The sequence below is a fragment of the Mustela nivalis genome (genome assembly GCF_964662115.1).
Source record: "Mustela nivalis genome assembly, chromosome: 18".
In the NCBI taxonomy this organism is placed as follows: domain Eukaryota; kingdom Metazoa; phylum Chordata; class Mammalia; order Carnivora; family Mustelidae; genus Mustela; species Mustela nivalis.
The window spans coordinates 39,483,757-39,498,391 of NC_139037.1; the positions used below are offsets into that span (position 1 = coordinate 39,483,757).

The window sequence follows — 14,635 nt, forward strand, 5'->3', positions numbered from 1 at the left end:
ACCTCTGCGTGTCTATCAGGAGGGCCAAAATCCAGAATGTTAGATACCACCAAATGCTGATGTGGAGCATCAGGAACTCTCACTTACAGCTGGTTAACAAAGTGATATAGCCACTTTGCAATACAGCTGGGTAGTTTCTTGCAAAACTAAAAATAATCTCAGCGCATGATCCCGCATTCATGCCTCTTGATATTTACCCGAAGGAGTGGAAAACATGTCCACTCAGGAGCACTGAGCCGGGCTCCCCAGTGGGTGGAGTTGAGAGGGGCAAGCAGTTACATGGACAGTCAGTTAAGTGGACAACTTGATTTCAGCTCAGGTCAAGATCTCAGGGTCCTGGGATCGAGCCCCACATTAGGCTCCCCACTCAGCAGGGAATCTGCTTCAGGATTCTCTCTCACCCTCTGTCCCTCACCCTGCTCACTCATGCTCTTTCTCTCTAAAAATAATAATAATAATAATAATAATAATTTAAATCTTAAAAAATATATTATGTCCATCCAAAAACCTGTACACTGATATTCACAACAGCTTTATTCATGATTACCAAAGCTTGGAAGCAAGCAGGATGCCCTACTGCAGGTGAATGGATAAACCGTTGACAAACTGTATGAATATTACATGCATATGACAAAGCATAATTCACTGCTAAAACACAATGATCCATCAAGCCATGATATGAAGGAAGCTTAAATTCATTTTACTCAATGGGGGAAAGAAAGCTAATCTGAAAAGGCTATATACTATGTGATTTCAATTATATGACATTTGGGGGGGAAGCATGAAAACACTAAGGAGATCAGTGGTTGCCAGGGGTTGGGGAAGCAGGGTGTTGGGGGGGTTTTAGGGCAGTGCCAGTACTCTATATGATACTACAGTGATGGGTACATGTCATTATGCATGTGTCCAAGCCCCAAAAATATACAACACAGAGAGTGAATCCAAGGTAAGCTATAGACTTCAGGTAACTGTAAGGTATCAGGGTAGTTCATCTTTGGTGAACAGTATACCATTCTGGTGAGTGATGTCGATACTAGAGGCCATGCATATGTAGGGGTAGAAAGTATATGGGATATCTCTGTATCTTTCTCTCGATCTTACTGCAAACCTAACACTGCTCGAAATAAAGTCTGGGGTGGAGGAAGAGATCATTATGGCTATTTGGGTAGAGAACAGGCTATAAAGGGACAAGAGTAGAGGCAAAGAGACAAATATACACAATAGCATTATCCAAGTAAGAAATAAAGGGGTGAGGGGGTTATAAGATGCATGGTGAAGAGGCAGAGAGATGGATAGATTTGGATATGTCTTTTTTTTTAAAGGGTTTTATTTATTTATTTGAGAGAGAGAGAGAGAGAGAGAAAGATGACAAGCAGGGGGAAAGGCTGGTGGGAAAGCAGACTCCTTGCTGAGCCAAGAGCCCAACGCAAGGCTCAATCCCAGGACCTAAGCTGAGGCAAACGCTTAACCGACTGAGTCACCCAGGCACCCTAGGATAGATATGTCTTAAAGGAAACCCTGCAGGCTGGGAAAGTGTGAGTCTGCAGCACTGGTGGAGGGAAGGGGTGTTAAGAATAACAACATGTGACTGTTTCAGTGATATGATTTGCAAATCATTTATCTGATCGGGGCTGGCATCCAGAATATATGAAGAACCCTTATAACTCAACACCAAAAGACAAATAACCCAATTTTAAAATCGGCAGAGGACTTGCAGACACATGTCTCCAAAGGAGATCTGAGAATGATCTCAGCAGGCACACAAAAAGGTGCTCAACATTATTAGAGTAATGCAAATCAAAACCATAACGAGGTACCACTTCATACCCACTAGGATGGCTCTCGTAAAATGTTTTTTAATGGAAAAAAATTAACGGGAAGGGTCTGTGAAGACATGTACCCTTGTCTGTCGCTGGTGGGGACGTGAAACGACACAGCCTCTGTAGAAAGTTCAAGGTAGAATCACGACTCAGCAATTTCACTTCCTGGTCTACACTCAAAGGCACTGAAAACTCAGAAAGAGCCATGTTCCATGCATGGTCCTAGCAGCACTGGTCACAACAGCCGAAAGTGAAAACATCCCAAATGTCCTCCGGTAACGGACAAATGGACAGATGCACTGGGACATGTCCATTCCATGGAGTATCATTCAGCTACAAAAAAGAAAAACCCCGAAACACTAGGCTCAGTGAAAGAAGCCAGAGACAAACATTCACAGGTTGTGATCCCAGTTATATGAAATATCCGGGATGGGTAAATCCACAGAGATGAAGTCAGACTGGTAGTTGCTAGGGGCTGGGAGAGGGAACAGGGAGGTATGCGGTTTTATTTTGGAGGAGGGCCATGTTTGGGGGCTAGAGAGGTGGTGGTTCCACAACACGGTAAACACAGAGTGCTGCTGACTGGTTAATTTTATGCTAGGGGAATAACACCTTGACGAATTAATTACAAAACAAAACAAAGTAACAACCAGGTTTGGGAACTGAGCCCTGGGGAAGATACAGGTGTCATTTCTAAGGTGGGGAAGACTGGAGGGAAAGATTTGGGAAGAAAGATTGAGAGTTTCAGTATTGGGCGGCACCTGGGTGGCTCCATGAGTTAAGCGTCTGCCTTTGGCTCAGGTCCTGATTCCCAGGGTCTTAAGATGGAGCCCAGAATTGGGAGCAGGGCGGGGCAGGGTGGGGGGAGGTCCCTGCTCAGTGGGGTGTCTGCTTCTCCTTCTCCCTCTGCCCCTCTACCCTGCTCATGCTGGCGTGCTCGCTCTCTTTCTCTCTCAAATTAATAAATAAAATCTTTTAAAAAGAAGAAGAGAGTTTCAGTATCGGACATGCCACATGGAGAGGTCTGAAGGGGGTTTCCAGGGAAGCAGTTAGAGATGGGAATCCAGGGCTCATATAAGGAGGAGGGAGGGGGTTGGAGGGGGAGGGAGAAACTAGAAGCGACCAGCTGACAGTTTCCAAGTGTGGCAACATAGTGGCCACCAGGAGGGGCAGGAACAGAGCCAGTTCTCAGGAGTTAAAAAAAAAAGAGAGAGTGGGAAGTAAAGATATGAAGATAGCTCGCGTACACAATTCTTTGTAAGCTTTCACAAGCTTTTACCTTTTTTAAGGGGATAAAAACTAAAGAATTGAGTAGGGAAGATAGGAGGACAAGAACAAGCCTTTCAAAAATACAGGAGCTAATTCAGCCAGTTTAGAAACTCACCTGGTACAGCCAGGCAAGACTGAGTGCTTGGGAGGGGGAAGGAAGGAGCCAAGTCAATGTGAGCGAGCCACGTCCTTCCTTGAGAAGTTGAAAGAAGAGGGGGAGGAAGACAGAGGTCAGGGGCAGGGGGTACCTAAGCATGTACTTTATACTGGGTTGGAGGTAGGAAGATGAGGTCATTTGTGATCTGTGGCTTCTATCTTTTTGGTGGGGGATAAAGGAGCCAGTGTAGTAGCCCAGGTGGTTCGAGGGGGATGGTCAGGACTAGCCGCCAAGAGAGGGACGTGGGCATAGATGGGGCTAGAAAAACCACTGACTTACAGTGATGACTTCCATTTTATAAAGCTTCCATCATAGTGGATGTCCACAATAACCTCAGGAAGTCGACGGAACCCCTTTCACAGACAGAACTCAGAAGTGTGAAGATGAGAACGTAAAGACCAGCTGTCCGGATTACTTCCCAAGCTCTTCAATGTCCAGGGAGCAAACCCGTGCAGAGCCTCAGCCCCTCCAGACACCTGGCGTGGCCACGACAGCCAATCAAGTGAAAGCCAATCTTCTCAGGGCCACACCACCCAACAGCTGTCACCTCTGCGGAAAATGTATGGGAGGGGGACATGAACTCCTCAAAAGTGCTTCTCCACACTCGGGGAGCAAGCCACCGGTCCACCACGTGGGTGGACACCAACTCGGGACCCAGAGTCTATCATATTGACGACACTCACCATCCTGCTCTCTCTCCGAATGCAATGTACAAAAAACCAGAACACGGATTGGTTGGAGGTTTTTTTGTTTTGTTTTGTTTTGTTTTGTTTTTTTAAACTAGAAAATGATTCCATGCTAACTAAAGTCTGTTTTTGTGCTCCTAGCACATGTTGGTGGTCTCATAGAACTGACATGCTGATAAAAGTCTGCTCTGACTGACAAAAGTTCAAGAGATTTTAGGGGGGAAAATGCAGATCAGGTTCTGGGAACTGAAACAGGACTTGAGAAAGGAGCCAGCTCTAGGGTGGGAGGGACAAAAACACTTCACCTTCTTCTGTCTTAGCTCAAATGTCATCTTTCCAATAAGGCTCATCTTGACCACCGATTTTAAACTGCACTCCACCACATGCCTCAGTTCCCAGTTCCCCCAACCCTGCTTCTCTGAAACAGGATTTATACTTTCCAATATACTGTCTAATTTATTTCTTTCACTAATGCATCTCAAATGCTTAGAATGTGGCAGGTGCTCAATAAATATCTGTTGAATGAATGAATGAATGAACAAAAGAAAGAAAGAAGGAATGAGCTTTGTCATGTCCCACGAATGTCTCCCTATAATTTTAGGTACTTTCATCTGGATGGGTGGTCCCATCCTAATCATAAAGCAGGCCCCCAAGCTTTTTCTGATCACACAAACCGATTGGTAAAAAGTTTGGCCATGCACTCCAATCCATATATAATTTATTCATATTTTGGTTAATTATATATGTATTACCCTACATGAATAATACATCATGCATATTTCAACTACCCAAAACTTTGTTAAAATTAAATATAAAGCAAAACAAATACTAATAGGTTATATTTTATTCGAGTATCAAAATAGAGCAGCTCCTTCTAGACATACAATAGCTGCCATCATGCCCTCTGGAGCCCTCCTAAGTCCGTTGGCATCCCCGTTAAGTGGCTGAGAAAACAGAAGCTCAGATAAGTAACTTCATCTGTGTCACAGTACATGGCAGAGCTAGGATAAAAACCTAGGGGTGCCTGACTCCCCAGCCCATGCACTACAGGGATGAGAGAGAGAGACCCCACCCTTAAGGCAGTTGTTCAAAGGGAAGCAAATCAAGAACCCAGCACACGTTCCCGACTCACCATTCCACTGCCCTGGACACAGCAGAAGACAGGATCCCAAGCTGTTCATCCCAGAACAAGCCATGGGCTGGTTCAGTCAGAGCCCGTATACACATCCTACTGACCCAGGCTGTTTGCACAGGCCCTCCATGCTCACGCTGACACCAAAACTCACTTGGGCAGCAGAACTGAACAAATTTAAGAACTGAGCTGTGCCCAAGCTGCCTAGTCCCCAGGCAACCTTATGTCCCAGTTGGACAGGGATACTCCCCATTTAGTTAGCAATACACCCCTTTGCACTTATGAGTTCTGATTACATATCCTTTCACTCCCAGGGGTTCCCTGGCCTGCACAAGGAATTGCATAGTCACCCAATCTCTACCCCAGCTCAGCATACACTAGACTAAGCCCAAGGGCGGCTCTGATTGGAACTGAAAATGCTGTGATTTCTCGTATCTGGGGATTACCCCCTCCTCGCCCCCCAAGGTCATAGCAGCAGGCCTCCCATTAGCAGCAGCTTACCCCAAGCCAACAAGGAATTCAAATTCAGAACCCTGAACTTTCTGGGTTGCTGGACCTCCTGTCTCACTATCATCCCACGTCAGCAGCCTGGCCCAGCCTCCAGCCTCACCCACGTCTCACCTCAGTAGGAAAACAGCATCGCAGGCATCGGCAGAAGCTTTCCTCAGAGACACCAATACAGGTGATAGGGGCCTTGTCATATCGAGATTCATCTGACAAACAGAACCCAGTAGACAGACACCTGCTCTGGCACCTGAGAGCAGACACCGTGCCTGGGGAAGGTAAGGAGAGGGAGGTGTCAGGCCAGCAGGAGCCAGGTCCACTCAGGAGCCTCCAGGCACTGGAGGAGCTGTCCTGGCTTCATCGGGTGGCTCAGGGGTCCTTCTGCTGTCCCTTCCCGACCGACATATTCCTGGAAGGCCAGCTCCCCGCATCTGCACCCACTCTTCACCATGACTGTGCCTCCAAGCCCAGCCTTTAGGAGATGCCCTGGGAAGAACCCCAGAGCCTCGTATCCAACATGAGGAGACGAGAATCCCACCCAAGTGTGTGATGAGACGGGACCAAACGGTCCACAGTGAGTTCCGCCTGCCTGGATGCTGGCGGGAGTTCCACCAGCCAAAGCTGTCAGAAATATCCCCCAAACCTGGAGATATGCCACGGTCAACGTTTTAGCTTTTTTTTTTATTGTGTTTGCCTCCTAGCTGTGGCCGGGTTCGATTTTGGTGGGGAAAGGCACAGAGGGGGCCCAATTCTGCTCTAGCAAGAGTTGACTCCCTGCCTCAAAGCACAAATCCTGACCCGCAAAAACAGAATGATCTAAGATCATATGATGAATGGCATAATAATTCTCAAAACTATAGGATATTTTGACTTTATATATATTTTTTAATATAGTCTTTGTTCTTGGTATTGCTGGTTTCTGCCCCCAGCAGACTGGAAGGCTATGCCATTCCTTGGTTGTGAGGCTAGAGTGGGCAGGGCTCTACCTTCTCTCGGCCTCAGTTTCTCCATGTGTACACTCCGAGTCCTGGCCTGGATGTCTCCGTGATCTGATGGGACCTGTGCAGTGAGAAGTGACCCCAGCTTCTCAGCAGGGTCAGCCTGTCAAAACCCACCTTCCCTACCTGGGGTTGGAGGGACTCTGTGTCAACAGTGCTCATGCCCAGACCGGGCATCTGAAGACAGCCTGATTACCTGCACAGAACCTGTCCCAGGAGGCAGGATGTGGACTGCTCTCAGGCACAGCAGGCTTTGCCCACAAGCAGAAGAGGAGGTGGGTGCCAAGGAGAACTCAATCCATAGGCTCTCTGATTCCCCAGACTATGGACACTTTGGAATTCTGAATCAACTAGCCTTGCAGCCATCCCTCAAACATTCCCAACCTTAATACAGACCTGGGGGAATTCCCTTCATTGATTTTTGTCTCACAAATGCTTTGGCTAAAATATGGGTCCAACAGGGGCCCAATATTTATGATCTTTACTTCATTTTCAAAAGCTGAAAATGCTGCTCCTGGATTTTCTCCCAGCCCAGGGTGGAAACTATACGAAAGAGGAATGGGAAGCATGGGCAGGGGTCTTCCAAGAGAAGACTTGACATTCCGGTGCTGTATCCAACAGCAGCCCTCAGCAGATTAGCCCACGGATTAGCAGGTGCTCGAGTTGAAGGCACAGGTGGCAAACCCAGGTTCAGAATTCTCAGGAGAAGCCAGGAATTCACCACTGACCTGGCCTTCAGGGTACACTCAGCCTCCCCTGGAGTGCACCCAGGCACAAGCCTTCCCTAGACTGAAAACCCACAAATCTCAACCCCACAGGTATTAGCCAACACTTCCTGCAAGCATTTGTCATGTTTTCCCTCAAGAAGTTTATAAGCATAGAAGAAATAAATTAAAAGCAGTTATTAACATCAAATAATAATATGATCAAACAGTAACAGTCACTACTAATCTACCCTGTGAGATTAAAAGATTATTTCCAGGGGTGCCCGAGTGGCTCAGCAGGCATCCAACTCTTAATTTCGGCTCAGGTCACGGTCTCAGTGTCCTGGGATTGGCTCTGCCCTCAGCAGTGAGTCTGCATGTCCCTCTCCCTCCCTCTCCCTATGGCCCTCTCTCTGCATTCTCTCTCTCTTTCTAAAATAAATAAAATAAAATCTAAAAAAAATTATTTCCAATCTATTGATAAAAAAATTTTTACAAATAACACTCATTAAGTGTTAATTATAAGTCAGACAAGTTCTGAGTACTTGCCATGATCATTTCTTATACATCTCATAGATTGTCTGTGGTAGGTTCCACTCTCAAGTGCATTTTGCAAATGAGGAGACTAGAGTCCAGAGAGGTTAAGACATTTGCTCAAGATCACACAGCTCATAGGTGATAAAGCTCAGCCTCTAACTTCTGCCGCCTCACATAAAGGTTAGAGAGTGTAAATGGTTTCTGAGTCATGTTGCTGCTACCCTGGGGTCCAGACTGAGTGCCAGGCCCTTGGATGTTTAGTCTCATGGATACAGGAGCCGTGGGGTGGGCGCATGGTGACAAGCGTGCAGAGCTGCCACCCGGGTGGCAGGATGTAGACCTACCAGCGTCTGTCCCTGATGTTGAGCACTCAGAGGCAAGAGCAGCAGTGGCTGACACTGTGCCCCTGCTGACCGCCACATCAGGAAACCCCTCCAGCTCCCCACTCTGCCTTCGCCGCTCCAACGCGCCATACGAATCTCGTTTCTCGCCCGACTGTTGGCCCCAGAGCGCTGGCGGCTGTCTACACGCGCCCCTCACACCTTCGCAGCGACGCGGGGCATGAATCACTTCTCTCTGTCGAGGTTCTATTTTTCTTGTTTTAAAAAGAGCACCTATTCTTCTTATTATTCTGAGGATAAAAAAAAAAAGTTGTCTCTTTTTTTGGCTTAGAAGGTGGCTGAATTTTTCAATATATTCATGCAAACGAGATATTTCATCTCATGGATTTTATCCCAGTTCTGTCTATGCACATTTTAAATAAATTAAGATGAAATAAATCCATTTTATTATATTACCCAGTGCCATCTCCATGAAATAATGCCCATATTTGTATTTCCTAAGGAATGTTGACGTGGCTAAAAATGTCGCAGCAAGTGTAATCTTTGAGGATTGTGCTGCCAGAAAAAAAATAAATCTAGGCCTTTGTTTAGAGCCTAGAGTGGCACCACTTTTGATTGAAATGGCCTGAAATATCCATCCCCAAAACATGGACAAGGCAGTAAAGTATACAGAATTGATCACCATTGGCTCGGAAACAAAAGTGGTGTGCCTTCCTTTGTTTTCTTAACATCTGTTCTTTCCCTCCCAGCATAAACCACCCCACAGAAATAAATTACACAGCCTTCCTTGTTTTAGGGAAGGAGAAAAAAGGGTTTGCAGCGGCCATCCCCGAGGCACCCAGGCAGCTACCAAACACCCAGACCTTTCCCCGCCTCCCTCACTGTAGCACTGGACACATTCCGGGCCGTCTTCTCCTCGCGCCACACAGACTCTGACCACAAAAACTCCAGCATCTCCACTTTCCACTCCCTTCAAAGAGGGCAGAATGGTGTAGAGCCCGAGAGAAGTTTCCCACTCCGTAGCCTCTCATTCCTTTAAAAAGGCAGAGGGACCCACACCGGTGACACCTGGGAGGTCGCCATTGCTCCAAAGCCACTCTGACGTCAGCCAGCACCCAGGGATGAGAAGAGCTCCCTTCTGATGAGGAGATAAACTTGGTTCAACAAAGAATGGATGAGACTGAACGATAACCTAGACCGTCAACAGCCAGAGCCGGGCCAGACCCTCCTGCCTGGGAGTGTGGTTCTCCTAGAACTTGGAACAGATGGAAGAAACAGAAAAACAGCTTCAGAGAGGGCAACTGCTGGCTCCAATCCAAAGCTCAGGGCCGCCTCTCTTTGCTCCTTCCTCCTCCACATCCCTTTCTCCACCGTTCCTGACATCTCATTCTCTGCCTGGCATCACACCCAACATAACGGATAGATGGACAGACAAGCAGACTCGTCGATCATAGCCAGCCCAGCTCTTTCTAAACAATGACTCCGGGTATGGGAAACAATGCTAATAATTGCTGGCTGCGTGTGCAACGAGCGGGGGCCTCACACAGAAGCACACCTGTGATACATCAGCCCTCAAGGCCAAAATGGTGCCCCAACACGCCTGAGCATCCCAGCTAAGGAACTTGGCTCTTTCTGTGACTGTGCTTGTGGGTATAATTCACATGCTTTCTGGCAAAAATAAGATGCCTCATCAGAGCAGCTTGCCAGGTTCCTCAGCAAGAACCCAACACAAACGTACAGCCGCCTCGCGATTAGGAGCCTACTTCCCATCTCCGGAGGCTCTGGGACACGCACGTGCTTTCACTTGCCAGAGTCACCACCAGCTGGAAAGACACATCCAATCCTGCGGAAACGGGAACTTTTCGGGGCAGGTATTGTATCAGATATTGATAAGAGAAAGTGCCTCTGTACTCTTCTAGGAACTTCCTCAGGCCCACCTGGTGACAAATATCCTGAAAAGGTAGACAGCTCTCCCTCCAGTAAATGCAAGGAGACTTTACACTTCCTTTTCCAGGGCCTATTCTGGGGCCAGCTGGGGAAAGAAAGTGAGGCCTGGTAGCGAATCGCCAAGCCTCCAGTGCTCATGGAGCCCAGTGATATTCTGGGCTGGCTCCTTCTCTCCATCCCCCACCCCACCCGCCCATCCCGCCCCACTGCCATTAGTGTCAATTAAGTTCAGCCTGACAGGCCACCTTTGACAAAATGCTAGAGCAACAAAGACATAAACAACGCCAAAGCCTTTGGAGTTGATGCATAGTTGCATTTAATAAACATTTGTTTGCATATTTTTTATCATGCTAATGAATATAATTACTTTAATTTATGTCATCAAGCTATGATTCTGTTCTGATCTATACGTCACTTAAATGTGTAGTGTTAGCATTTTGCACACACTGGTAATTTGAAGAAGGGGAAGGATTCGCCCCTCCTGTGAGGACGTGGAGCAACCTTCCACAGTCGAATATGCCCTTGTGGCAGCAAAACCCAGCACTGCAGCTGGGGGTCCTGGCTTGGCACCCCGAGAAGGGTGAAGAGGCTTTCCACTGACTGGAAGACCTTCTCCAAAAAGTACACATTTTCACGCCCCCACAATCTTTCCCAAGACAAGGCATCTGAGCACTTACCCCCAGCACAATATTTGACACACACTCATGAAAAAAAAAAAATTAATCATATTCATGGTTTTACTGATTATCAAAGTAATGCACAGGGGCTCCTGGGTGGCTCAGTGGATTAAGCCTCTACCTTCAGCTCAGATCATGGATCTCAGGGTCCTGGGATTGAGCCCCGCATCGCGCTCTCTGCTCAGCAGGAAGCCTGCTTCCCTCTCTCTCTGCCTGCCTCTCTGCCTACTTGAAAACTCTCTCTCTGTCAAGTAAATAAATAAAATCTTTTAAAAAATAAATAATAAATAAATAAAAGTAATGCACACTTATTTTAAAAATTTTAGAAAACATGGGAGATCATAAAGAGATTTGTGAAGATGATGAACTAAACTTTTACTCTCAAAATATTTAGAAAAATTTATAATATATCTAATATTATATATATCCTCTAAACTGCCCTGGGTACAGGAAGGGATATTCTTAGTAAATCAGAAGGCATGAGAATTCCCTGAAAAATAAACTTTAGATAGTATCTGATAGAAGAAAACATATAATCAGAAAAGAACCCCAGGTACCAGGAACGTGCCGAGCTTGGGGCCGGGGGTTTCCCTGGAACACCTGCAGAGCACTGTTTTTGAGAACTACATTAGGAGAAGCAGACAGACTCACCACCAATCATTTCCTACCTGTGGCCAGTATATCAGACAGTATCCTGGACTGACAATATAGCCTGTTGGAGAGGTAATGTGCATGCGTACCTCCTCCAGCAAGGCAAGACGGTGAGCCCTCACCCAGAAGTGTGGGCCAGCTCTTCCTCTCTGTATCCATAATACAAGGAGGAAAGCTACAGAAAAAGATTAAAAATTAACTGAGGCATCAAGCTGGAAACTTCTGTCCCCCACCCAGAGATAATGCAATCAGAGTATGCAACCAGAATCCTGGCATAGGACATCACGCCATCACATACAGCCCCAGACCAGTAAGTGCTCTCTGCCACCACACGGCCTATGAGTCCCCTCACCCACTCAAAGATGCCATGAATTCAGAGGGCCACTGGCAAAGGAAATTCTGCCACCACAATCATATGGCCCTAAAAACACTTTCCATCTCCCACAGGCAGAGGCACCTGGCACACAGGCACACATCCTAGGAGGTGTGCTTTCTCTATAGGGAAGATCTTTCCTAGCAAGAGTTACCAGATGTCCCAGCCTGGGGAAGCATCTTCCCATTCAAACAGAAGCAGCAGGGATAGTGGGAGCCTCTGTAGGAGGAGATAAACCAAGCAGATCAAAATAACACCACAGAGGCTCTGAAAATTAGACTGTCATTGGAACCATAGCCCACAAAAGTAGGCCAAAGCCTGCATGCCAAGCCTAAACAGGGTAACTGCCTGCTAAAATGAAAATTTTAAATGGGGCCCATAGTCTTCTAACACAATAGCCAAAATGTTCAGAACACAATTGGAAGTCACCCATCATACCAAGACACAGAAAAATTACAACTTGAATGAAAGAAAGACAATCAATGCAGGCCAACCCTCTGAGATATATCGATAGTGGAGATAACTAGCAAGGATTTTAAAGCTACTGTCATAGAATTGGTTCAATAAGCAAGTAAATATTCTCTTGAAACAAATGAAAAATTGGGAAAATCTCAGTAAAGAGACAACTTATTAAGAAGAACTAAATGAAAATTATAGAACTAACTTTTGTATCAACATGAACAGGACTGGAAGAGATTATGCTGAGTGAAATAAGTAAGCAGAGAGAAAGTCAATTATCATATGCTTTCGCTTATTTGTGGAGCATAAGGAAAAACATGGAGGACATGGGGAGATGGAGAGGAGAAGGGAGTTGGAAATCGGAGAGGGAGACGAACCATGAGAGACTGTGAACTCTAAAAAACGATTTTTGGAGGGGTGGGGGGTGGGAGGTTGGGTGGGCCTGGTAATAGGTATTGTGGAGGGCACGTATTGCATGGAGCACTGGGTGTGGTGCATAAACAATGAATACTGGAACACTGAAAAGAAATTTAAAACATAAATAAAAATTAAAAAAAAAAGAAAACTGTAGAACTAAAAAAGTCAATAGTAGAAAAAAAAATAGCTGGATAGGCTCAATGTTGATTGGAGATGATCAAGAATAAAATCAATGAACATTAGTACAGACCAAGAGAAATGACGTGATTGGAACAGGTACAAAACCAACTAAAAAAATGAACTGAGATTCAGGGACCTATTGACAAAATTAAGATACAAAAATATGTGCCACTGTAGTCCCAGAAGAGGAGAAAGAGTGGGACTGAAAAAGTTTTCAAAGAAATATGGCTGAAAACTCTCCAGATCTGACAAAAGATATAAACCCACCAATTGAAAAAGGTGAGCAGATAAAATAAAAGCCCTCCTCCAAAAAAAATTCCATCTGGGGCGCCTGGGTGGTTGAGTCAATTAAGTGTCCAACTCTTGATTTTGGTTCAGGTCATGAGCTCAGATCAGGAGATCAAGCCCCATGTAAGGCTCCATGCTGGGCATAGACAATACTTAAGATTCTCTCTCTCCCTCTGCCCCTCCCCCCAGCCCAGTCTTTCTTTAAAAAAAAGTCCACAAATAAAATTATAAATAGACAAACAAATAAATAATCCATGCTAAAACCCACTGCAATTAAATTTCTGAAACTAAAGATGAAGGAAAATATTAAAGCAGCAAGAGAAAACACATTATCTAAGAGAATATCAAATTAAATGACATTAGATTTCTTCTCTAAGAACATGGAGACCAGCAGGAAGTGGCTGAAAGAAAAGAATTATCATCGGAGAATTCTATATCTAACAAAATTATCCTTTTGGAAAGAAGGGGAATTAAAGACACAAAGGAAAACGGAAAGAACTTAACACTAGCACACCTACCCATAAAGAATCACAAAATGAAGTTTTTCTAATAGAAAGGAAACACTCAAAGAAGAAATCTCAAAACATCTAGGAGAAAAGAACAATGGAAAGAGTAGAAATGTGGATAAATACAATAGGCTGTCTTCCTCATGAGTGTTCTAAATCATGTGTGATGATTGAGGCAAATACTATAACACCATCTGCTCTAAAATATTTTAAAGTGGGGATATTTTTTAAAGGAAGGATCTAAAATAAGTAAAGTTTCTACACTTTACTCATAATCGTAAAATGTTGATATTAGTAGACCATTATAAGTTACATATTGATATTGTGATAGCCATAGTAACTAAAAAAGCTATACAAAATGATAGACTCAAAAACACTATAAATCAAGATCAAATCTTTTAAAATGTTCAAGTAACTCACAGAGGCAAGAATGGGAAAACAGAAATGTAAACAAACAGAAAACAAAACAAAATAAAATGTCAGGCTTAAGCCTTAACATATCAACAACTAGATTAAATATAAATGGTTTAAATAAACTGATCAAAAGTCAGAGATTGGGAGAGGGAATTAAAAAATAATGACCCACCTATATGCAGTTTACAAGCACTTCAAATTCAATGACAAAAGTAGGTTGGAAATAACAGGATAGAAAAAGATACACCATGAAAACATTAATTTCTAAAAATCAGGAGAGACTATGTTACTATCCAATAAAGTGAACTTCAGGGCAAAGAAAATTATTAGAGACAATGGGGAACATTACAAAATGTCAAAAGGATTCATGCTCCAGAAAAACAAAATAATCCTAAATGTGTGCACATCAAACAATAAAGTTTCAATATATGAAACAAAAATTGACAGAGCTAAAAAGAGAAATAGATAAATACACAATTATAGTTGGGGACTTCAATACGTACTTAGCAACTGACAAAACTACTGGACAGGAAATTAGCAAGGATGGCAAAGATGTGAACAACATGAGTTCTTAT

At 44.7% G+C, this 14,635-nt stretch overlaps 1 protein-coding gene across 1 annotated transcript in view; it reads right to left on the reverse strand.

Annotated features, from left to right (window-relative positions):
• LOC309853271 (uncharacterized protein) overlaps positions 1 to 14,635 on the reverse strand; it is a gene marked incomplete at its 5' end in the record, with an annotated part of 168,954 nt that overhangs the window by 8,113 nt on the left and 146,206 nt on the right. The window contains one exon of the mRNA XM_082711112.1: positions 5,686 to 5,837. Coding sequence (XP_082567238.1) covers positions 5,686 to 5,837 — 152 coding nt within the window. The remainder of the gene's footprint in view (positions 1 to 5,685; positions 5,838 to 14,635) is intronic.